A 26,300-nucleotide genomic window follows, 5' to 3' on the forward strand; every position below is an offset into this window, starting at 1 on the left:
GAGGAAATTATCTCTAAAGACCAGAACGTTTTTTTTTACCAGGCTGTAAACATGTTTATTTCTGCTGTAAAGTTGGACATTTTAACATGGGAGTCTATGGGGACTGACTCACTGTTGGAGCCAGACTCTGGTGGTCATTAGAGGAGCTGCAGCTTTTAGCTCTTTAGTGTTGATGCTTCATTTTTAGTCTTGGAGGTTGCCTCTTGCTCAAACTAGAGGAGCAGCGTCGATTGCTGAGAAACAACTCTGCCATCGTTAAACAACCTCATCAAAGCCCGGGTGTGTGCGTGAGACAGTGTGGAATAATACATGTGAGGACAGCACGCGACAAACACACATTTCACTCTGCAGCAGAGCATCAACACACACTCCTATATGCTAATCTGTAGAAGTGCAATAGAACATGAGGTTTCTGCGCTTACAGCATAACCTACACCGAGACAGCTCCGTGCACATTACAGCTTCCACCCTGTATGTGTGAGGCGCTCCTCTCTCCTCTTCATCTTCCTTTACTTCTTCCCTCTGCTCTCTCCTCTCTGTCTAACCTCTTTGATTGTATTTCCTTTCTCTTGCCCCCTCTCTCTCCCTCTCTCACTCTGTGTGATGTTGTCAGTAAAGGACGGATTGAGGGAGGGCGAGTAGAAGAGAGGGAAGGAGGAAAGGATGGAGGGGAGGGAAGGGGAGTCACGACGCTCCAGCACGTGCTACAGTCTGCCCCCCAGCCAATTACAACCAAACTCCCCCCTCCTACCAGCCTGCGTTTGGGCAGAGGGGGTCCTGGCACGTGAGGAGATGTAGAGAGAGTGAAGGGCAGAGAGAGAGAGAGAGAGAGAGAGAGAGAGAGAGAGAGAGAGAGAGAGAGAGAGAGAGAGAGAGAGAGAGAGGGGTGGGGGGTGTATCTGTATCTGTATTTTCCCTTCTTCCTTTTTCTGTTTTGATCTTATCCTCCTATCATCTGGATTCCCCATCCGCCCTTTCTCTTATCCATCTACCAATTAGCTGATGCCAGCTTTTCACAGACTCACTGGGCTGCGTGTGTGTGTGTGTGAGACACTGCCACTGGCTTCAGCTACAGTAATCCAATCACACATGCTTATCTGAGTCTGTCTTGCAGGTGCTGATCTCCATCTAGAATGACTTTAATGTGGGCTCTGGCAAACACGCACACACACACACAAAAAGACAGACTTGTCATGCATGAACAAAGGAACAATGACACACACACACTACGCTGAACAGTGAGCCTTGAGGGAGCCTCAGGGATCCTTTGCAGCCTTCTGCAGAATTCTTCTTCTTCTGTGGTGTCTGTGTGCTCGTGCGCTTTAATGAAATGATGAGAATGTGTGTGTCCACTTTTACAGCAAGTTGGGAGGCATCTAATTATAATTCCTCTCACGCACACGTCTTGATTGGAGTTCTATTTTAAGCTCTGAGAAAGGTGTGTACCGACCTGTCAGATGGGGCTATTTTTAACCAGCTCGCTTTACAAGAAACAGCCAGTTTCCTGGAGCACATACCACTGCCTTGTCCCTCTCTAATACCATTTATGACTAGCAGGGAGCTAATAAGAAACTATGGATCTGATGCTGAGTTCCATTACCCACAGGGGGAATAATGATAGTGTCTCTTTCCTTCTGTTTCCCAGCACAGGCTGCAGCAGCTTGTGAGAATGGGGGAGTTGGTCTCAGACTTTTGGACCCACTGAAGATGTGAATTACTGTGCGTTTCTGAATGGCCCATGATGCCTCGAACAAACCAAGAGTGATTCATCACTGTCTCCCTCTCCGCCCTCCCGCCACCCTCCCTCCACGTGATGGAGCAGAAGGTCAAAGTTCAAAGAGAAGACATCAGTCGACCAAATGGAGAGAAATCTCATTTATTCACCTCTGAAATGTGACATTTGTTCATAGGTGCCGTCTGACACCAACCTCTGACCCTTTGAATGAGTCAGTGTGATTGCACAGGTGATTGTGTGTGTGTGTGTGTGTGTGTGTGTGTGTGAGTGAGTGAGGTGCCTACCGTCTGAGTCGATGCTGTTGAGTGCCGTAGGGGGAATGATGGAGACTTTGCACTGACCTAGAGGACACTTGCGAGGGTACAGGTCCATGCAGGCTGTGTGCACCTAGAAAAGCAACAGCACAGAGAAAATAAACATTCATGATTCACCACTTAATTATCTTTTATCTCATATAAATATTCATCAGAAATGACAAATATTAAATGGTTATACACATCTGCTTCACTGTTATTTTAATGGATAATATAACATCTCAATATGTTAGTAGATGTACATCATTCCTGTGAGAAATAAAAAGTGATCAACTATCTTATGACAGACAACAGTACTGCAAATATAAAAACACACAATCTACTCATTCACAAACATACTGCATTCATGTGTATATACATATTTACACACACACACACACACTTCATAAAATACAGCCAAAAACAATGCAAAATAACTGAATGATTAGCTGGTGCAGTATGTGAGAAAAAGGCTCATATATAAAAGGCTTATATATGTTTTTTAAAAATACATTTCTCATGAATTTCTTCCCATTCTGGAAAAAGCGGTCTCAGACTTTTGGACTGTACTGTATATAATATCAGCATATATATATTAACAGGCTTTGAGATGGATATATATTTACATAACACATGTCTATAATATAAGCATACATACATAAACATACATATTTGTATGGGATAGATATATATGTCAATATATGAAATTGTGCCAATTTCTAAAAGGTTTCATTTATAATTTTACATAGATGTTTTTATTTTTTTCTGTGTACATATATTTCATCAATGGAAATTCAATATATAAATGTATATTACATTTGTGTTTACGCTGTAAGTTTATAATCCTAAAACCCTCATTAAAGAATCTGCCAGAAAGTCTCCTGGTGCCAACCACATATCCTCTTGTCTAATGGAAAACAGCATTCCCGTCCTTCCGTCAGTTGGACACATGTAACTGGCACCAGTTTATGAAATGCTAACAGTGTTTGACAGCGTGCAGCAACAAGCTTACATGCTGCAAACAATTAACAACAACAACACAGTTCAGTCAATGAGACAAGATTGTGCTTTCTGTTGTCTTTAATGTTCTAACTGTTCCACCAGGCTCTTGTGTGATTTTAATCCTGTTTAAATGCCAGTGATATTTAGCAGAGGCGTTAAGCATTTCAAATTCATGTATAAGTGACAGATGCCTCACCATAGCTTTGCACCAGAGGCAGCGCCAGTCCTGCAGTCTCAGCACGCTGCCACATGTCTTATCGCACACGGCACACTTGGCACTGACGGGCAGGTTGCCTTCCAACCACTGGTGAGGCATAGCAATCTGTAGGTTCCACACACACACACACACACACACACACACACACACACACACACACACACACACACACACACACACACACACACACACACACACAGTTCAAGAAGCGGGAAACACTCTGCTACTTTTATCTATTTTTATCTATCATTTCCTTTAGGGAACACTTCTCTCTATCATCTCTTTTGTTTCTCATAAATTGTATTTGAAAAGGATTCAGTGACTGGAAGCTGAAGCTCTGCATCAATATCAATATAATGATAATATCATATCAATAAAATAACCAAAATGACCACAATGCAACAAATGAGTTTAAGTAAGCCCCAGAAAAGCTTGAGAAAATAACTTCAACCATTCAAGAAACTCTCCAAAGAAAATAAGTTCTTACACGGTTCCTAAACGCGTGGTGACCTCAGGTGTTAAAGTAGGACTCAGAGAATAAATAAAGAATCTATTTCCATAAAAATAAATGAACCAATGAGTCAAACTTGCCCCATCTTCATCTTCAATGATGTCCTTCCCTATGGAAGCCAGGGTCGTCCATTTGCAGTTGTTGGTGGCTCTGACAGCACAACGTTTGTGAGCTTTGAATTTGCACACTGAAAAACATCCAACACACACGTCTGTCAGTCTGACACTGTTTCCCACCTTTAAAAGCTGTTAGTTTTACTCAGCAGCTTCATATTGTAGCACTAAATTAGACGGGTACAGAGGCAAAGCAAAGAGGACTTAGCTCCACACCACAGCTCTCAATCCATTTGTCTGTAACCAGCAACAGGACGACTGCAGCCAGGCTAAGAAACACCTAAACACTGGGCCACACAGGACACCCTCTGATCCCGATTACACTGTTACATCTGGTGCTGACTGTGATTCACATTTACATGCGTGTGTTTCTGTGGCATTAGTCACTCTGCTCTGTGCAGAGACGAACAGGTGAAGGCAAAGGCCTGCTACGTGCAATCAGCTCCATCACAATCCTCCGTAGCCTCAGCACATTAGCAGAGCAGCCATGTAAGGACAAGGCAGACCACGTATCCCAACGCTGTGTGTTTTTCCTTCCTCTTATTCATCAGCATCACTCTGCATCCTCTATATTGACAGGTTGACATGAAGGCAAGTGGTATTTCAGGCATAGCTCAGCCGTGGTTTCTAATAGCTTCACTGCGCCTGTGCATGTGATGCGGTGGCAGTTCTGACGTCACACCACTGTGTGCAGTATGTGTTGATTAGCAGAAACACTTAGCATCACTCAAAGGTTAAAGTGAATCAGAAACATTCAGGATTTAACAATATTTTACTGGGAAATGTATCAAAGAAGAGCTAGAGAAAGATCCTCAACTAACATTTTAAGATAAAACTTTTCCCAAACCCATCCCGGGTCCATGGCTGGGTCACCAAACTATTCACAGTTCAAGATAAGAAGATAGACACCACTCTCACATCTGTCCAGTAATCATTAAGGCAACAGTCAGCTGCTGGTTAGTTTAGCTGAGCATGAGGACTTTTGTGTTTTGTATTTCATTCAGTATACTCACATGTAGTACACTGTGTACACAGTATACTCACTGGTGTAGTGCGTGAATTTCAGCAGGGTAATACTGTCCCGTTGTGCACTCACCAGAAAGAGCGACAGGTGACCGTGTTGTCGTTTGACTTGAACATGAACATGAACGTTTTACTTTGCTCTGTGCGTCACACAACATGTCCTTCCTCAGTCGCCGTTTTCACAAGTTTGAAAATTAGTGGTCCCTCCCTCTCCACTACATTGCCAAGATGGCGACCATTGAGTGCCCATCGGGGTACTTATAGTGCACTGCATGTTGCCATACTTGTCAGTGTGAATGCACTTATGCACTCAAAACAGAAAGTGTGAGTATAGAAGTACGCGATTCAAGACATAGTTTGTTCATTGTTTAATCTGTACAAAAAATACAAAATAAATAAATAAATAAATAAAAACAAGCTCGGGTTATGAGCAGATTATTTCTTACACTTTATCCCCATAAAACCACAACTTGTTGTTGTCCATGTTTTTAATAAAGAAATGAGACACAACATTCGTGAGATTTAGAGGTGCTGGTATGAGCCAGGCCAGCTGTTTTCTCTGCTTCCAGTCTTTATGCTAAGCTAAGCTAACCGTCTCCTAGCTTCATGGTCTCATCTCATCTCGTCTCATCTGACTCAAGTCCACAGAGCTAATCAAAATATTTCTCAAAATGTTGAACGTTTCCTTTAAAACAACAAATATAAATTAATATTTATAAAGGTTTTGAACTTTAACATCCATCCTGTCATATAAATCTATTACAGTTCACTTTGTATGCATGAGAAGCCAGTCGCTCTGACATGTTTCACACGTTTGACTTTAATGTGCTTAATGCAGGTCACTCTGAATGAGAAATTTAAATGTGAGTTGTAACTATAATGCAATGAAGACGTACAGGCAGATGGAGAACGCTCTCATCTTTTTCTCCATTAGTGACAAGGCACTTAGAGGACTCATGAATAATGTCTGTACTCTGGGGAACTTTTGCTTCAAGCCACCCCACCCTTACCCATACATAACACTGACACACACACACACACACGCACACACACACACACACACACACACACACACACACACACACACACACACACACACACTCTTGTCATTAGGCAATCTACGCAAGATATACAAATCAAGTCAAAGTCATATCCGGGAGCAACAATCGATGTTTCAATCTAGTCTACCGCTAAATGCTGTTAGAGAGCATTAGCAGAACATTAAGAGAATCCAGAGGACATGATACCGCTGTCTGTTGATGGCCAGGCCATACCAGACCAGACTGGAAGAGAACATTGTGTGTGTGTGTGTGTGTGTGTGTGCAGATGGATGAGTGTTTGTGTGAGGGTGAAATGGAGACAGAGAGTCAGACCAGCTTGTGTGTGTGCGTGTGTTTGTGGCTAGGTAGCGCAAATCAATCCCCACCGACCGTCCCGCGCAGGAAATCGAAGGGAAATTTAAGCTGCGTTGATTGCTGTGAAACTGTTTGGCTGGCTGCTCTCGACGTTTAATAGAGACACTCTCCCCCTCGCCTCTGTTTTCTTCTCTCCCTCTCTCTCCCATCCTCACATACTCTTCTCACTGACTCTCATTTGACACCAGAAGGCTCCTATTGGATTGTACTGAACACTGGGTGCTATACTGTATATTAAGAGTAAACAGAACAGCTATATGTTAAAGTTCCTCCAGACAGGTTTTAAACTCTGTAAAAATCCTCTGCTGTGATTAATATCTTGTTTAATATGGTTTTCCAATAAAAAAAATTATCTACTCTGACTTTCTCATTGAGAAACCTGGATCAGGCCTTGGCCCCGCCCACCACCTGCTTGCTCCAGGTGTCCAGGTGAAAGAGCAGAGTATGAAGATGGTTAGAGGAGGAAACATCAGAGAGACTCAGCCTCATGTTGGAGCCTCAGTCAGACCCAGACTCAGATGAGGAGTCTGTTGAGACCAGAATCAGAGGCTAGCAGACGGATCAGAACAGTTAGCATAGTTAGCATCTTTTATTTGTTTATGTAGTTTGTTAGCTTGTAACTGGCAGTGGCTGACACAGTGTTAGTGGTTGTACTAATGTGTATTCAGGTGGTATTTACCCCCGCCCCCCCAACCCCACAAGTTGACAGGATTGGTTCCTTAGTTATATGACGTATGAATCCCTGGCTGATGAATCTATTTTTTATGAGACTGTCACTGGTTCGCTGCAGTTACATGGTGGAAATACTCAGTCAGACTGATCATTTTGCTCATGATCTCTCTTGTATTATATAAAACCTGCTGAAAGAAATGTGAAAGGGGATGTTTATTAACTACTTTGTGTCCTCTGTAAACCTTGACCCATGTTTTGATGGCGGCACTGCAATTTCAATTACATCTTCCTATTACTGGTTAAATGTGTCTGTGTGTGTGTGTGTGAGCAGATTCAGACCACAAGAGTTAGATGCTGCCCTAACGACTCAGTCCTTTCTCTCTATGTCTATATGAGAGGGCCTCATTGTAGAGGGTAATGAGCACTGAGTGGAGAGGCTCGCGCACACACACATACACACACACACGCACATGCATGGACTGAGAAGTGTGCGCACATACACATGCACTCTCTCACAGGCGGAACATTAGCAAAATTAGAAGGAGAGGATATGCAGATGGTGCTCATTAAAGTCTGCTGCCTGTCACTGACACTTTACACCAGCTAAAAGAAAGCAAAAAATAGCATTAGCCTCCCATGTCAGCCCCCTTCACCTCAACACCCCCACTTCACTGTTCTTTCACAGATGAGGTGAGGAGATGTGGCGTCATTCACAGCTTTTTTCCCCCTCCGTTATGGGTAAAAGAAGAAAAGCTTAAATAAAATACAAACAGTCTTGCTAACACACATTCATCAAGTCAGTGTCTGTGCGGCGTTAATGGCGGTTCGCCACCAGCTCTTTTCACTCCCTCTACTTCAAGCTAACGGCTTGATGGACGCCCCGCTTCACAAGTCGGAGCATTTCAAAGACTCACGCTGGCTCCGACGTATCCAGTCTGCTCCACTTGGACAGACGTTTGAAGAAAGAATCTTCTCACTTCAATGACTCACAACCCACTTATGCAGATATACCTTCAAAAAACAGAACCTATAGACCGGCCACTCCCAGGCCTGCAGCTGCAAATGATCTCCTGCAACCTACAGCAATCTTTAAACAGAGTAAGGAGTCTATCAGACAGTAATGAGGTGCAGAAACGAGTGAGTGCTGCTTCAAAACGCCATGGATTAAAGGGTGTTGCATAAGAAAACACTGTGTGTATACTTCAAGTGTTTGACAGTAAACATGCAGTGTGTATGTGTGTGTGTGTGTGTGTGTGTGTGTGTGTGTTATTTACCTTCGCAAGAGAGGCCATGAGACGTGACCCCAGACAAGCTATCTTTACAGACGTTGCAAAAGGTGGGCCGTGCGTGGGAGCAGGCGTACCAGTTGTGCATCCCTGAGAAATGTTCCACATTAAACTGTGCCGTCTGGCAAAGGAGAGGTTAAAACAGGGTTGGCAGCACTGGGATGACAGTCACAGAAAGCACAGTGCACTACATCATCATGATCATAACATATAATATACAATATATCTACTGTAGTGTTCATTACAAATGACTGTGTTTTACTGTTATTGTTTTCATAATGATGATGAATGTAAGCAGAAAACTGTTAATATTAAAAAAATATACTGAAAAATGCATCATTTCCTGCAGCAGACATAACCACACAATCACCTTCTCACATTCAGTTCATTCATTCCTTGTGTATTAGCTTTGCCTATATATTGTATAAAGGTAGATGTCCATGTGTTTTCTGATTATAAAGCAGGTCTAGGTTCTATATTAATACTGTGAAAGTATCAAAGCCTCAGTCCACAGAGAAATGCACACAGCCTGTATTCAGAAACTGAGCCTTAAAACCAGCCGTCAAGACTTCTGTAACTTTGTGATGTCACAACAAAGCAGTCACTGCTGTAAAAATACAATGAGATGGTTTTTTGTTTGTTAAAACCACAAATATATCTTCTGATGGATATCAACACTTCAAATAAAACCCTGGAGATGTGTAATATATGGACCTTTAATGTCTGATCTCTCTGCTCTATGGGAGCCTCATGACGACACTGCCTGGGAAACTGCCCGGCATAAGGAAAGAGCACAGTAGGATAAACATCAGGGCTCCACAGGAACTATCATCCACCAGCTGACTGTCATCAGTGTGACTGTACGCTACATAAAGTGACACCTGGTCAGGATAATTAGATGCTTCCGTACACAGAAGTGCTCGGAGCGAGCCCACTGTGGAGCCAAGCTAATGTGAGTGGTGTACTGTAGGAGTGTGGGCGTTGTGGCTGCAGTAGTTGGCGCAGCCCTGGTACAGTTTCATAAGTAGAATTGTAACAGGTGCTCACTAACTAGGACACACACTGCTACATCAGAGAGGACGGCAATTAAACGCTGTTGTGTTGGCATTTTGGCGGGGGTGCATGTGTGGTGCATATGTGTGCGCGTGCACATGTGTATACCCTGTGGTGTGTGAGCTCTGGGGGTGCTGCTGCATTGCAGTGCAATAAGGGGGTGAGGGATGGGGTCTTATATAAGATTTCCCTCCCAAATCAAAGCCATTTAAAATGCAGTACTGCTTTCTCCCAGCACTCACCACAACCCATCACTGTCAACACACACCCTGGATACACACTCCACGTACATCTCTCACTGATGGAGGAATATTCTCAACTGTTACAGGAGGTTTTGTGGAGAAAAAAAATCACAGTGATGTGTACGTTGGCAGTTGTGTTTTCTAGCTCCTTCCATCAACAGTTAGACAACAAGGAGGTTAAAATGGACAGCTCTTATCTACCGAGCCTCACAGGGTAGAATAAATGGGCTGCATGTGCCTGTTTTTTGTGTGTAGTCTCAATACTGACTGTATTGTGTGCTGCACACTGTAGAGTTGTGTACCTGTCACCGTATATGTGCATCCACGCGTGCCTGTGCACGTTCGCCGGTGCTTTGGAGCTCTGAATCTCAACATGACTGTGTTGCTTTGGCATAAACAACTTGTTCGGTCCCCTGATGCCTGTATCATGCTTCACAACATGCAACTTGTACTCCCACTATACTTTACACACACACATATGTGCGCTTTTTTTTTTTTTTTTTGTTCAAACCAAAAACACTAACAGCAAAATTACACAACATAGCAAATCAAATCCAAAGAGGATACGCCTAAAAGCAGCTCCATCGTTCCTGCGGCACTGTGCCCATCTCTCTCTTTTCTTCCTCTTTATCTCTTTGCCCCCCTCCCTGCAATACACATATAAACACACACACACACACACACACACACACACACACATACACACACACAAACACACACATGCATTCTTGTATCTGTTGATTTGGAGAGGCGCTCTTACCTCGTAGTGCTCTCTGGACTGGACGGACTTCAGTGAACTGATCCAGTCCTCCATCTCTTTCCTGTTCTCAGCACAGAGGATGAGCCTACGGAACGGAGTGATCACCTGGAGGGAGAGTGGAAGGGTGGAAGAAGTGAGACAGATATGGCTCAAAAAGTGTGAGAAAAAAAAGACAGAGAGAAAGAGAGATAAATGTTTCCTCCTCCTCAGCCTGCGGTGCCACTGAGAGGAGGGAGTGATGGGCTCTGTCTTTAAGGGAGAGAAAAGGATGAGAACCCCCTCCCTCCTTTCTTTCTTTCTTTCTCTCTCTCTCTCTCTTTCTCTCTCTCTCTCTATCTCTCATTAACTGTAGCTCACTTATCCCCTAACACCTCCTTGAGTTAGTCTTTTCCTCCGCTCCAGCATTTCTTCCCTCTCAGCCTCTCTTTCTCTCGCTCTTAGCTCTGGATGCGTTGAGGCAGATATGTGCTGACAGGCGGAGCGCCTGGGTAAAGGCTAAGAGCTTCTCCCCCCTCCTCCTCCACCGCCTCCCCCTGTGTGTGTGTGGGTGTGTGTGTGTGGGTGTGTATGTGTGTTTAAAGGACAGTCTCCCTGTAGATAACCCTACAGACACACACCACCCTTTCAGCGGCCCCATCACTTATTGATGATGCCTCCTCTCTTCTTTCTCTCCATCTCTTTGTAACTCATCGTGTCCTCGTGTTATCTCTGTTCACCTTAGTGGGAGAAGTCTCTCTCTCTCTCTCTCTCTCTCTCTCTCTCTCTCTCTCACAAACACACAAACACATACACACACACACACACACACACACTGAATTCAATATCACTCTAATTAATATTCATGTACTTGCCGTGATGCTGATGTTTCTGTCCAATGACAGTCAGACAATTTCACAACCTCACTGCTGTCACCAAAGTGTCTTCATTACCTGAACTATTACTGGGGCTGACAGTCGTCTGATCGCTCGCTGCTCCTCTCTCTCTGTCTTTCACACTCTGATAAAACAGATCTAACACCTGCTTTCACCAGGTCTTCTCTCAAATACAAACTGCATGAGCCAGAATTTTACCACTTTTCCTTCATTTACCAGCAAAAAACCTGAGAAAATACAGACAAGAAACTAATGATCAGCGTCTACAGAGGAGAAGACTGACAGTAATAAATACCAGTGTGTGGGTATTACAGTAACTTACATGTGTGAAACCTTTGGGGGGAAATGAATCTCATTATCTGATGTGTTTGTTGTCAGTGTCAGTGTGTGCTGCACACAGTTTGTTGTGTTTCTTTCTGATTCTCCTACAAAGTGCTCATTGATTTTTCGACACACCACTTCAGACCAACAGTTCACCAGAAGTTGAGGCCAAATGCTGAGCTCCACTCGCTTCTTCAATTACACCCATTCTGGCAGTGACTGGATAAATGGTCCACACATCCTGTGGATTAAACACACATCCACCAGTCACAGAAACAAGGAGCTAAACAGTGGAAAAAAAAAAGGAAGACATGTTTTCTCCTTTCATGAATGACCCACCCCTCCCCCCGTCTGTCTGTCTGTCTGTCAGCGGCACCTGAGGCTTTAACAAGGAGTTCAAAACAGCAGGTGCACAACTGCACTGTGCATGAGTGTATGTGCCTGATGTTTAAGGTACGCCTGCTGTAACGCTGCTTTTCTTTCTGCCTGAAGGCTGCTGTTGTCAGCTAACCATCTGGTTTACTGACGCCGTTTACCCACAGACAAAGCTCTGGAGAACATGACATTATCAGACAATGCTTTTCATAGCTGAGTTTATATATATAATATAGTATACATAATATAGCAGTTGGGTTGACTGCTGTCCTCTGCTGACCCCTTGCTATCATTACCAGTGGATTCACACCTGCAGCTGTAAATGTGACCAGCAGCAGCTGGATGTCACTTCTCTTAAATGGAAACCTGTTACATAAGAAGGCAGCAGTGTCAGAGGTGCAAAGACACAAAGAGGCGAGCAGCGGTGCGGCGAATGAGAGCTGAGAAAAGTGAGGTGAGAGAAGACACTGAAGTTGAACAGCTAATCACAATATGTACAACCATATAAAATGAACAAAAGTGTCCGGTCCTCCAGGCCCTCGAAGGGCAGAGACATGGAGACAGTTTGCAAGTGGCTGCAAGTTCAACACCTCCTGAGAGCATCTTGACACGTTACCATTATATAAACATTCAATAACTGATTTATAACAGACTATAATATATTATAACATATAACATAATATAAACAGATATAAGGACATGTTAAGTTATTAACATATAGCATGTTGACAGTATTTATAGTATTTTCCTATGACGACAATCCCGTATCATTGCGACTGTGTTTTACTACATTGTCATTTATCATCTTTTAATACAGGTGTTTTTCACTATTATCTGACATTTTAAAGGCAAAATGATTAATCAGTTAACTGAGAAAATAACTGTCCGATTAATTGATAATGAAAATAATCATTAGCTGCAGTTCGAGGAAAGTCCACAGTGAATGCAAGCAGAGCAGAGATAGTGATGTTCACTCATTTTTAATTTAATATCTTTATTCACATAAATATTTATTGTTAAAATTAATTTGGTTTATTCTTGAAAGGTTTCACAGGATGTCGGCCTCACTAGTCAATATTTTAAAGACTGATTAATAGATTAGTCTGACTGATGGATTGATCAGTGATGAGACTGTGGGGTGGGAGCTGGTGTGTCAGTTCCTCATCACTCACCTTCATCACTCCTTATCAGTCCTTCATTAAAAACAACTGGAGCAACTGTGTCTCTCTTTCTCTTGTCTCTTGTTTACTCTCTTCAGAGAATTGTGTTCTTCTCTACCGTTAATCACAATACATTTTCCATGAGGAACTCCAAGGATTAATGTGCGTGTGTGTGTGTGTCCATTTGTGCATCTATGTGTGTATGCAGATGCATTTGGCAAATTGATCCCTTTGGACATAGATCATCCTGTCTCTCTGCTGGTGTACTGTATCTATGCGTGTGTGTGTGTGTGTGTCTCTGTGTGTGTCTCTGTGTGTGTTTGTATGAGTGTTTATGTGTTTATGTGTGTGTCTGAAGCAGGGTAGTGATAAGATTGGTTGCCAGGAGAAACGGGAACAGCTGTTTCCAAAAATGGCTCTAGGCATCCCTGAAGTGTGTGTGTGTGTGTGTGTGTGTGTGTGTGTGTGTGTGTGTGTGTGTGTGTAATGACAAAAAGAATCTACATCTGTAAATGATGAGAACATGTGATCATATGCCACATTTGTTTTTATTTTAGGCAGAGAGACAACCATCAAAGATTAGCTGATAATGGGGGGGGGCACCCGCCACTGTTTATACACACACACACACACACACACACACACACACACACACACACACAGGTGCAGGATGGGTGAATGCGGTGCACAGATCCTGTATCCACTGGGACCTGCAGTGCAATAGCAGAGGAGGTGGAATAGAACTGTCACAGCTGCACACTCCCTACAACACACACACACACACACACACACACACACACACACACACAGTCATCTTGTGCAATTTTGTGCAAACACTTAATATCAACTGTACGACAAATCAGAGCGCTGATGCAAGTGCACAATCCAAAGCCGATGTGAATTTGCTTGAGATTGGTCTCATGGATTTAAAGTGGATGGTAATAAGAGCCAATCCAATAAACATGAGTGTGTCAGGGAGAGGCGATGCATGCCTGCAGAGTCTGTAATGAGGCTGGGCTGAGCTCCCCCTGTCCCCCCCTCCTCCTCCAGCATCCCCTCACGTGGACTTCAAGGTGCTTGTTCTACAGCTTCAGCGACACTGCCTCATCACACATGCACGCAGGCTCCTCTTCAATACACAAGTGAACAAGCGGCTTCAACAACAACAGAGACGCTGCTCACATACACACACAGTCACACTGATTTATCTGTGTTTGTTTAGGTGCTTTACCTTACATTTTCAATAATTTAAAAAGATTCTTTCTAATGAACATCTTGCATTATTAAATAAATAATCAAAATAAACCTATTTTGCAGAATTTGGGGGAGGGGGGGGGGGGTCTTGGTCCCCACTGTTAAAACAGAGCACATGCACATTGAACACATGGCGCAGACATCTGCAGAGCTTCCCACAGGACTGAGCACGAATCGCTAAGCATCTTAGCACTGGCAAGAGTCAAACCATCCGAGTAGCACCAACCTGCACAGAAGATGCCAGCAGCATCACTCATCCTCAGAGGAGCCAGCGACACACAGACAGACAGACGACAACAACAGCAGGCCAGACAGACAGACGGACAGACGGACAGACGGACACACAGACAGAGACTGCTAATTACTCTGCACAGTCAGAGCAGAGCCCTGCAATGCCCCCTCTGCAGTGCAGTCTCTCTCTCTCTCTCTCTCTCTCTCTCTCTCTCAATCACACAACCTGTCTGACGAAGCCCGGTCTCCCCCTGTCGGTGTGCGTGACAGTGTCTGGGTTGACAGAGCACACATTTGCGTGTGTGTGTATGTGTGTGTGAACTACCCTTCAGCAAGTCACGTTACCTTTGGCTTTATGTTTCCCCGTCTGTCCTGTCTTCATTTCCTCTCCATTCTCCCTATTTCCCTCTGCCTCCGTCTTTCCTCTCCGACTTCTCGGCACTGACTTGTGCCTCGATCTCGCTCTACCCCCCCCCCCCCTTTCTATTTCCCCCGGGGAGAATGTGTGTGAGTGCAGTCAGCGGTGGTGTGACATCACTCCAGGATTTCCTCTACTGCACTACCTTGCTGTGTCTTTACCCTTCACCATCTTAAAGCGCTCTGTCCGTACACTTCACCATCTTTGTCTCCATCCTCCCTTTCCTCCCTCAACATCACTTCTATCCTGCCTGCCGTCCTTCTCACCACCTTATCGGGATGCTGAAGCTCATAAGGACATGTTGAGCTCAGCTCCAAACCCCTCAGCGTGCTTATTAACCCTGCAACAAACACACATAGTGACGACTGTGCACACATGCTGCGCACACATAATCTTATTTCTGAATACGGCAGACATTAAGCCATCCCAGGCACCCAGAGAAGGGTTGAAGCGGTTGCTATAAATAGCTGCGTGCTCTCCTTGGAGCACTGTTCTCCTGCCTACCTCCTCCTCCTCCTCCTCCCTGTTTCTTATTATAGCAACACTCGCGGAGAGGAGAGACATTTATAGAAAGGACAGGGCACTACTAGCTCTTTCACTGTCTGTTTTCATCCTTGTTACTCGTAATACTCATGTTCATTTTCCCTTCACCGCCCACACTCACACACACATGCTCATCCTGCTCAGCAGCTGGTTCTTTTCCATCCATTCACAATAACATCACAGCTTGTTTTCTCCCAGTGGTTGTGCTGTGTGACGAGGAGCATGTGACAAATGCATAAGGAGCAATGTTGGGTGATGTATTAAAATATTAGCTAAATATAACCAGGACTGACATTTTCAGGTGTACAATACGCTGTGTGAATCATTATCCTTTCAGGGCAAATCCTGTTTCCGTGTAAACGCTGATGGATCTCCATCTCCATTCCACTGTGACTCAATGCAATCTAGTGTTCATCAAAATACACATGCGCCTGCATTTAGTACAATTAATAGGACTCAATGAGACAGCTATGATGTTTCATATAACTTGGTCACATCATCTTAAATCATCCCTGGCTCTTTGTTTGGTGCTGAGAGCAGGACTCTGTCAAACAGGCTGAAAACCACTGAATCAACTGAACCGTCAAACTGACTTTAACCAGTGGGCGGTAAAATCTGTAGTATCACAAAAACAGGAAGGACACTCAAACAAACCCAAACTTTCCGCTGTTAACTCAGTCTTACAGGAGCTATCTGTAAGTTTTACTGTTACTACATAGCTAACGTTAGCATTAACAGCTGTTTACTTAACAGTCTTGGCAAGAGCTTCAGTTTATATTACACCCTGTGAGCAGGGCTACTTCTTCAGGGCAGACTGGACGCTACTGTGACTCGGTATTGGAAAATGATGAGCTGGTTAGTGTGCTAACTTCATGAGAAGTAAATAGGTAATAGAAATGGAATTAAAACAAAAGGGCTGCTTTCCACCTCTGGAGACAGCTCTTGAACTTGTGATGGTTCTTCTAGATTGGTCAGTAAAAAGCTGTTTGCTATGTAGCTATTATTATGATTATTGTTATTAACAACAGTTTTTTAGCAAAATTGCCAAATATTCATTGGTTACACCTTTTCAATTAATTTGTGAGGATTTACTGCATTTCTTGTGCAATAGCAAAGTCAATATTATTATTATTTTTTTTATACTTTTCTTTTACATTTTATAGATCAAATGAGATTAAATTAAAATCTAATTGAGAAAATAATTAGATTAATGGATGATGAATATAATCATTAGTTGCAGCCCGAATGCCATTTTTAACTGTTCAAAAATGGCAGCATGACATTCATCCAACCATAAATCCACACGTTAATGATAATGATCATAACGTTGTACTACAGTGATATTGGGACCTAGATTACAGAGCCACACTGTAAGTGTTAGTCAGGGTCTGCACTCACCAGTCACACACTTGAACACACTCAGTCTCACTGCTTGATACGTGCCTCTGCCTGTGATCTCCCCTGTAACCCTGTGTGTGTGTGTGTGTGTGTGTGTGTGTGTGTGTGTGTAGGACTGGAGATCCACTCACTGTGAAGCTGTTGTTGACATTCTTTGTGCTGGACTCTGCAACGCTGGCGTCCGATAGGTCCACCTCGTCAAAGATAAGGGACTGAAGAGTGAGGAGGGAACAGAAGAGAACAGGACAATCAGCCTCTGGACAGTTTTTTCAGCATCTTAGCTTAATGCTACTGTCGTATGCTACGGCATGAGGAGGATGGTGAATGGCTGTGAGAGAAATGTCTTGTTATGGCCAAAGCAAATTAAATGACCAGGTGGAACTTTTCAGTGTAGAATGAAAGCTACTGAAGGAGTCAAACATATTCTCTTCAGTTTTAAAAACACAACACACACCTCTGCTCTGCAGTTAGATCTATCTTTGGTCTATGATGAGGAGCTACAAGCTGCAGATAATAAGCAAGCAGGACCTCTACATGTTTCTCAAGCATGATGGATTAGTGAGGAGGTCTGCTGGCCACAGGCCCAGGGGCTGAGGGACCGGGGCCTCTGTTCGGAGCCGCTGTTAACTTCTCTTGTTGGGAAGTCAGACAAGCAACTACAACAACATGACTACACAGCGATGCAGAACATATATACACAAAACAGCAGCAAGGAGACACAAAATAACTTCAGAGACACACATAACAACACAAGTTGATAAGTTGATAACAAACACAAAACAGCTAGGTGCAAAATGACTACAAAGAAACATGAAATGATCACAAAGACACAAAATGACCACAAAGAGACAAAAAACTACTACAAAAGATGCAAAATGACTATAAAGTGATGGACACAAATAGACACAAAAAATGGCAAAGAGACAAGAAATGCTGACAAAGACACACAAAACAACCACAAAGAGACACAAAACAACTACAAAGAGACGCAACATGCCTACAAAGTGATGCAAGATGGCCACAAAGAAACATGAAAAAGCAGCAAAGAGACAAAAAGTGACTTCAGCGACACGCAAAACAACCACAAGTTGATAACAAAGGGACCACAAAAACGACAAACACAAAACACCTACAAAGAGGCGTAAAATAATGACAAAGGAACATGACACGACAACTACAAAGAGACACAAAATGACCCTAACAACCAAAAACCGGTCGTTGTTTCTGTGTCTTCGAGTCTGGGCTCTCACTGTGATGTAGGAGAGGTGGAGGCCTCTGTGCCAAGCGCCTGATTGATTCATAAAGCCTCCATGTTGTCAGAGCTGATGAATGGCAGCAAGTGAGGACGATGGACACTGGACGGTAAACAAGACGACATCAGTGGAGGCTCGTGGAGCCACAGGGTTTGGTGAAATAAGGGAAACAGTAGATGTGCATTCCTCCCAGCTTGTGCCGAGGTTCGGACCCACGCATGTCATGGAGGGCATTATGTTATGGTCACACAAACCTACAACTTGGCCGACCATGTGGTGGTGGGTTATTTTTACGATAGGGACGAGGGAAAACTCTCCCCTCGTAAAAAGCTTTGTCATCCTGTAAGATGCTGGTGTTATTAATCCCCTCAGACCTGATTTTTTAAAAACTCACTCACTCATCCACCGCTGATGCAAAATGTCAGCTAATGCCATTTATTATGTATATTTTTGTTCATGTTCACGACATTCACAGCCATGACTGAGAGTGTGTAAACTTTCTTATCAGTTCCTTTAACCATCTAGTGTTAAATATACTCATAAATAGACTCTTTTTTTTCTACAAATAGCTTAGTAGCTTAAAATCAAACTGATGTCATGGTATATGACCACAATTTGTAAAACAAAATAAAATAAAATAATAATATCATCAGCCTCCTTTCTAATGTTATTCTAGATTTGGGCCCATATTCATCAAACTACTAATAATGACACTACAAAGGTGTTAAAGTACAAAAGTTGTTATAGTAACTTTTAAAAGCAATTCACAAGTGATCACATGATTGATCACCAATAACAATCAGAAATGCCCTGCCTCTGCCTTATTGTGCAATCTCTTAAAAATGTGTTATTCTGTAAGACAATAGACAGTTTCCTTTTTTTCCATGTTCACTTTATTTGTGTGAAATCTTTAAATCTTTAATTGAATTCCACACTGACAAATGGAGACATCTTATTGTATTGTATTGTATTATATTAAAAACATAATATAACATAGTGTAACATCTGACAAAAATTAATTAAACTATTATTGTTGTTGTTGTAGTTGTTGCTGTTGTTGTTGCTCTCTGACATTTAAGAGCATTTTTCAAAGGAAGTTTGATAAATAGTTTAAATTCTTGAAAAGTATAAGTTTTCACTTTTTCTTTCATCTGAGCCTAAAGTTTTCCTTTTAGCAGTAGTTACTGGACAGATGCTTTTTAAAAACTGTATTTTTATTGGCTGAAATCAATAAATATTCAATGTCCGTTACACTCTACACCTGCACTGCAGTAATGTCCTCCCTCCTGTGCTCCCTTTGTTTTGACTCTGAACCTTAATGAGAGTGAGTGTTAATGCTGATGTTAATTTGGTTTATTGGATTTGTGCATGGCTGAGGGGGCGGAGCCAGCAGACAGAGATGGGAGCCAGAGTCTGCAAACAGGAACATGACATCCTAACAGGGCTGTGATGCGTACGGCACGCAGCTGAGCTCTTAAAGAGCCACAGGCCAAAAACTGATGCCGTCAAAGGAATGCCCTCCGAGTGTGTGTGTGTGTGTGTGTGTGGGAGTGAGCTGCTGCAGCTGTTGGAGGGAATGCCCAGTTAACGACACTCTCTCCAGGCCTGGCTGGAGAAGGACACCAGCCAACGCTTACTCTGAGTGTGTGTGTGTGTGTGTGTGTGTGTGTGCGCATGCAGTGGAAGCACTTCCACATATGCCTACAAGGGTCTAAGTATGAACGGCATGCCAACACAAACACTGCCCCCCTGTTCCAGCGTTCTTGGCTGCTATATGATTGCGTCATGTGTGTGTGCTGCATGTGTGTGATTACTCTCAGTTCTTTTGACACAATCCTCTCTCTCTCACTCACCACCAGCCTAACAAACACACAGACAGACACACACACACACACTTGTAAATGTGTGGGCACACAGGGAAGCTGTAATGAAAGCTGACAGTGAATGGTGGACAAAGGTGAGCGTCCAGACCCTCTGTTACCCATAGATCCAGAGTTCAGTTCAGCAGCTGCATCTCAGCGACCTCAACCAGCCTCCTATCCTATCTCCTTCAACTCCTCTCTCCTAGCTGTCATTTTACTTCAGCCAATGTGGTTCTTTCATGTTGTTTTGCTGACTTCGGCACAGTATAGGAGAGGAAAGGAGAGGAGAGGAGAGGAGATGAGAAGGGAGGAGAGGAGAGGAGAGGAGAGGAGCTGAGATGCAGCCTTCCTGGTGGATCAATGAGGAGGTGAGGCTTCTTCAGCACAGGGCAGCACAGGCAGCCAGGCCACCGTGGAGACACCAGAGTACATGGGCATGTAGGGAACGGGCTCTTATCTACAGAGGCTAACATCACTGTCTGGCCATGACAGAAAGAACTTGTTAGTCATAAATGACTAATCTTTACCACAACACACAACCAAGAAAACAAAGTATTTATGCTGCTTCATTGTGTTTTTCTTTCATTCTCTCAGCATGGCCATCGAGTGACTTTACGCTGCAGGGAAGCAACACACCTGTGTAAAACAATAAAAGCCAGTGAGGATAAATAAGTTTAATGAGATAAACAGACTCAGTGTGGCCTTTCAGTCAGTGCACGTGTGTGTCGCTGCCCAGCCTAAGGTTATATCTGTATTATCTACAGTGCATTCAAGTCATATGGTAATAAAATGTTTAAAATGCTTAAATTTGTTTCATCTGTAAAACAAGCCACAGTTTTTTCACATTAAACTAAACATCTCCATGTGGCGTGAATGCAGCACTGTTGTCTATAGGTGAGTGGGTAAGTAGGGAATGGTTAAGCTGTCCTGTGCTGGTCTGGCCCATGGCCCCTGGCAGCGCTGTGCTGACCCGGATTCTCACTAGGCCCTCCTCAGATCCGCTGGCACCCAGAGGTGGGGGGGGGCGCCTTGCGCCCGTCCAGCACACGGACAGAACTCGCCAGCACACGCGACTCCTGGAAACCCTGCGCAGCGCCCGCTCCTGCCAGCGTGCCAAAGCACTGCCGGACTAGTGTGCGTACACACACACACACACACAAACACACAAACACACACACACACACACATGTTCCAGACCAGGGAGGTTAGATTAGAAGCAAAGGGGGGAGAGAGTTCAGGGGTTATTTCAAGTAAAACAGAAAGAGGAAGAGAAGGAAGAAAATTAAGATGATGGCAAATCAATTAATGTGATTAACGAAGTGAAAAACAATCTCATGAAATCTGACCAGGAAATGATCTGTATGAGTGAAAGAAAGTATCAGGCTGGAAGAGTTACTGTGAAGGAGATGGATAATATAAAATATGAGGAAATATTAAGCTAGAGCCAGCTGCAGCCAGTTAGCTTAGCACAGTACAAAGACTGGACACATTTAATTACTTTCGGACAGAACCAGGTGAACTTTTTCCCCCTGTTCCCATTCTTTATGCTAAGCTAAGCTAACAGGCTGCAGGCTCAGGATACATGTAAAACATTCCTCTAAGATGCTCTCCATGTCTCTGAACCTCCTCCAGACACTGACACATGTGATGTGAAGGATTCGAGAACAGGGGCTGGTTGCACAAAAAAATCTTAAATTAAGATTTTCTTTAAAGTCTGAGTTAAGATTTTCCTTAAAATTAAAAACAGTCACAGGACACACCCTTAAGTATTCTCCTTTCCTTAAAATGTTCATGTTTAAGTTTTCTTCTTTTCTTGATCTTACACTTAAGGAATCACTTAGTCAGTTAAGCCATTGCACAAAAGACCTTAGTGACCAAACTAAGGAAAAAAAATAAGGTACCACGGAAACAGCAGAATTTTGCCTGTAAAATCTTTCACTGCTGCAAATGCCTTAACATTTTCTCTTAACTAAGGAAACCTTTTAAGAGATTCTGTGCAACCCCATTAAGTAACTCCCTCAGCTAAGGAGAAATTCAACTTCAAGTGTCACTTAAGAAGAAAACTTGAGGTGTTTTGTGCAACCTGCCCCAGAAATGTAAGATCAACACTAACAGAAGACCTGAGAGCATTTAACTTGCTCACCTGTGGCTACCTGTGCATGTGTGCTGCAGGGGGTGCACTGAGGTGAGGCAGGCCTACCTTGGCATCTTTGGCGTAGTAGAGAGTTCGGCCTCTCAGTTTGAAGTAGCGCTTTTTCCACCTCTGGAACGAGCTGGTCTGTTTCAGCAACAGTCCTTCCTTTATACTCGTCTGGAAAACACACAGGAAAGATGATAAATAACAGTTTTATGGGGCCTCTTAGCAGCGAAAGGTTCCATCAGAAAATTACACAAAGCGTCAATCTCTCTCTCTCTCTCACACACACATACACACACTGCATCTCGCTCTCAGATGCAGAGCACCCTCTTGTATTTATCTACAGGAAACTGTCGAGATAAAAAAGTGTGTACTGTTTATGCGTCTGAATCTGGGCACCAATTTTCTGCATGGGAGACAAGGAATAGGCCAATAAGTGAAGAAGAAAGGAAACCCATTACACACACACACACACACACACACACACACACACACACACACACACCACCCCTCATTTCTCTGCAGAGCTGTAAACACACATCACTCACACTCAACCTCTTACCCAGAGAGAAAAGAATGATGGACGTAGAAGGAGAGAAAGAAAGAAAAAAAGACAGGATGGCATCCCACAGACTCAGAGGAGTAAACACAAATATGTCTTCCAGCATGCGAGCTTCACAAACACACCAGCAACGTTTTAAGTAGGATGTTGGAGGAGGAGGGAGAGAAAAATGGAGTGTTCCATAAGATAAGACTAAGATGGAACAGATGGGAGAGTGAAAATGGACTGGATCTTTTTAAAGGTCCCATATTTTACAATTTACCCATGTTTCATTTAAAATGTTGATCTCCATAAGAAGACATATTTGTGGTTTTAACAACCAAAAACCATCTCAGTGTAGTTTTACATCTCCTCTCTCAGGCTTCTCTCTGGAGCTCTAGTAACAACAGGTTGAGAGACTATGAACCTCTCTTCTGATTGGCTGACTGTTTTCTGATTTATCTAATAAAAATTTTGCAGATGTCAGTAAACATTAAGAGAAACCAAATCCTGCAAGGTTGGATGGTGGGTCCAGGTGGGTGGGGCTTGGTGCGTGGCTGAGAGCAGTGACTGCTTTGTTGTGACATCACAAAGTTCCAGAAGTCCTGACGGCTGGTTTTAAGGCTCAGTTTCTGAATACAGGCTGTGTGCATTTCTCTGTGGACTGAGGCTTTGATACTTTCACAGTATTAACATAGAACCTAGACCTGCTTTATAATCACAACAGACATGGACATCTACCTTTTGACTATGGGAACTTTAAATATACTTAAAGAATAATGGGAAGACGAGGACTTCCTGTCTCTGATACAACCTGTGTGTGTGTGTGTGTATCACATCAAGTAAGACCATCTCTCCATGTGCAACACACTCATCATCATTACGACCACCATCATCTTGTACACATTAACACACACAAACACACATTGGACATACAGAGCAAATACAGCGAGACATGGAACAGTGGACATGGAAAAGATAAAACACACACACAGATGGAAATGCTGTGTGGGGGGAACATCAATCTCTCTGGGCACACAGAGGAGAGGTGGGGCACACACACATACATACACACACACACACACACACACACACACACACACACACACACACACACACACACATGTAGAAGTTATTTATAGCAAAGGAAGGCTGCTCTCCAAGGGGAGAATTACAAACAGACACAGAGGCCTGAAGCTGACATCCTGCCCACCAGCTGTGTCAACTTAAACACAGAAAACACTGCAGCAGAATACAGGCTCATTGTGGACACACACACACACACACACACACACACACACACACACACACACACATAGATTATTACAAATCATGGAAAGAGATGAATTCATTGGGATGTAGGTTTTATTGTTGCTGTTTCACTAAACAAGAGTTTCTTAAAGGGACAGTTCACCCAAATTACAAAAACCTATTTTCTCAATTATCCCTAATGGTGTCGAGGTATGTGAGTACTGTAGTACTGTGTATTTGTCAGAGTTTTTTTTAAATCTCTCTCTGTGTCTCCATCTCACAGAAACAGTGTCTCTGTTACTCAGAACATACTGCCAACAGTTTTCAATGCAACTGACATGACCTGTGAATTCATTGATTCATTGACAAAAAATTAACAGTTTTGATAATCGATTAAGCTTGAAAAACAAGTTCCAGTCACAAACATTTTCTGGTTCCAGCTTCAAAATTTTGAGGATTTTTCTTCACCATATATCACAGGAAGGTGAATCTCTCAGGATATGTGGATAAATTAAGGGGCTCTGGTGAATGGTAGTGAGCATTTCTTGTTATTTTCAGACAGACTGACTGATCATGAACACTGCAGCCCTTGTGTACAAAGTGGATTTTTGAAAAAAAGTCGTTCCATTGAAAACAGTTCACAGTGAGATCCCTGTTGTTGGGGCAGATTTTTATCTCCAAGGCCAGTGTAACCGGTTAGTGTCTAGTGTTGTGTGCGTTGTGTTTTGATGAAGAGGCCACGGCCAGGATATCATCCGAGGCCATCTCCATTTATTATGACAAAAGAGGTAAAGAATCCTCAGGTCAGCTGTGATCCTGTAACTTAGCCCCTACGCAAAGTAAATGACACCACATGTTCGTGTACTCTCGAACGTAGTTTAGCAGAAAGGCTGAAACACGGATGATCATGATGACACTCACCTCTGCTGTGGATTACAACAGTAAAAGGAGAATGGTAAAGGCAGGAGACCCCAGAAACTGAGTCTGAAATGATCCACATATTGTAATAACTATTACTGACTCTGTTACACAGGTATCTGAAAACATGGCTGAATGAAAAGTAGCTGCACGGCTGAATACCACGAGAGGGAAGTGAGAAATTGTGTTTTGTAATTTAAGGTGAAGTGATTCTTAGTCCAGATTTGTAGTCCCTATCATACGTTGCACTCCAAAAACACTGGCTCCTACACTTCCCACGATGCAACTCGATAGTGTCTTTCATTCGATCCTTCCTGCTTAGTAAAGAGACAACATCTTTCAAACACGAGGCTCCTTGTCTGTAAGACTCAAGGTGAGATTGCTCACGTGAAATTGCTTGAATATTTTTCTTAGACTTCAGAATATCTTCTTCCAAAGCCAGAGGATGAGCTGAACTGTAACTGTGCTCACAATCTGAGCGGCGCTCCCAGTGCCTGTAAACTGACTGTGGTGTGATGAAGAGAAAAGAAGTGGAGACAACAGAGGGCCCTTGATAGAGTCTGAGGGGGCCCTTCTAAAGGGTGTAAGTGAGGACTAGATTAGGCTCATCGCACTCCCAGTTCTCATTGTCAGTTTTGACAGAGACAACAACTGAATCGAAAAAACACTACAGGAAGTGGACACACTGAATTTTGTGAAAAAGCTGTCTACCTACGTTAATTCCCTTCTTCCCTTTCCGTGGGTACAGCCTGAAAACCACATTACTGCCATGGATTAAGGTGAAATACCTCGGTGCTGACTACCCTATAAGGCCTTCGCTGCTTTTCCTGCAACCACAATCAAAGTGGGACTGAAACACAGGCACGGTGGATGAGGTCATCTCCTCATTTAGACCTGTCGGGCTACCGGAGAACACTGGACGTCAGGAAGCACGCTGAGGGATCTCCTCAGCAGTTTGTTTCATTGTTGTCTTCTTTGGAATCCCACCACTGACATATGAACACGTGCACGCTCACGTGAACGTATACACATGTTGTAGTTCGTACAGTCAGCTGCTCGGCTGGTCAGCTAATCTAACCAGTGGTGGGGACGGCTGAGAAAATGAACATCTCATGACTGAGACAGACACAAACACATGCTCTAAGCTGGGAAATGGAGTCATTACACAGCAGCAGGGGCTGTATCAGTGTCAACACTATCAAACAGACTTAATGTACACTCATCCAGCACTTTTTTAAGAACACCTGTGAACCAAATTATCCAATCAGCCAATCACGTGGCACCTTTAACCTGTGTTTTCTTTTATTGTAAAGCACTGAGCTGCAGTGTTTGCATGAAAGGTGCTATATGAATAAATCATTCATTCATAAGATCCTGCAGATACAGGTCAGGAGCTTCAGTTCATGTTCACAGCAGACATCAGAGAGTGATCTCAGTGACTTTG

At 43.3% G+C, this 26,300-nt stretch overlaps 1 protein-coding gene across 11 annotated transcripts in view; it reads right to left on the bottom strand.

The window, feature by feature from the left end:
- dgkh (diacylglycerol kinase, eta) overlaps window positions 1–26,300 on the bottom strand; it is a 61,681-nt gene that overhangs the window by 24,135 nt on the left and 11,246 nt on the right. For 7 of the 11 annotated variants that reach the window (XM_071484068.1, XM_071484111.1, XM_071484063.1 and 4 more), the window contains 8 exons: window positions 22,210–22,320; window positions 20,980–21,138; window positions 17,026–17,106; window positions 10,323–10,427; window positions 8,256–8,388; window positions 3,839–3,945; window positions 3,227–3,352; window positions 2,020–2,122 (listed from right to left, as the gene is read on the bottom strand). In XM_071484068.1, the coding sequence (XP_071340169.1) occupies window positions 2,020–2,122; window positions 3,227–3,352; window positions 3,839–3,945; window positions 8,256–8,388; window positions 10,323–10,427; window positions 17,026–17,106; window positions 20,980–21,138; window positions 22,210–22,320 (925 nt within the window). The remainder of the gene's footprint in view (window positions 1–2,019; window positions 2,123–3,226; window positions 3,353–3,838; window positions 3,946–8,255; window positions 8,389–10,322; window positions 10,428–17,025; window positions 17,107–20,979; window positions 21,139–22,209; window positions 22,321–26,300) is intronic. The other 4 variants (XM_071484136.1, XM_071484130.1, XM_071484093.1 and 1 more) reach the window with 1 other exon arrangement.

The sequence above is a fragment of the Trachinotus anak genome, unplaced genomic scaffold (assembly GCF_046630095.1).
Source record: "Trachinotus anak isolate AG129_WGS33_773 ecotype Australia unplaced genomic scaffold, CSIRO_AGI_Tana_v1 ptg000001l, whole genome shotgun sequence".
NCBI lineage: Eukaryota > Metazoa > Chordata > Actinopteri > Carangiformes > Carangidae > Trachinotus > Trachinotus anak.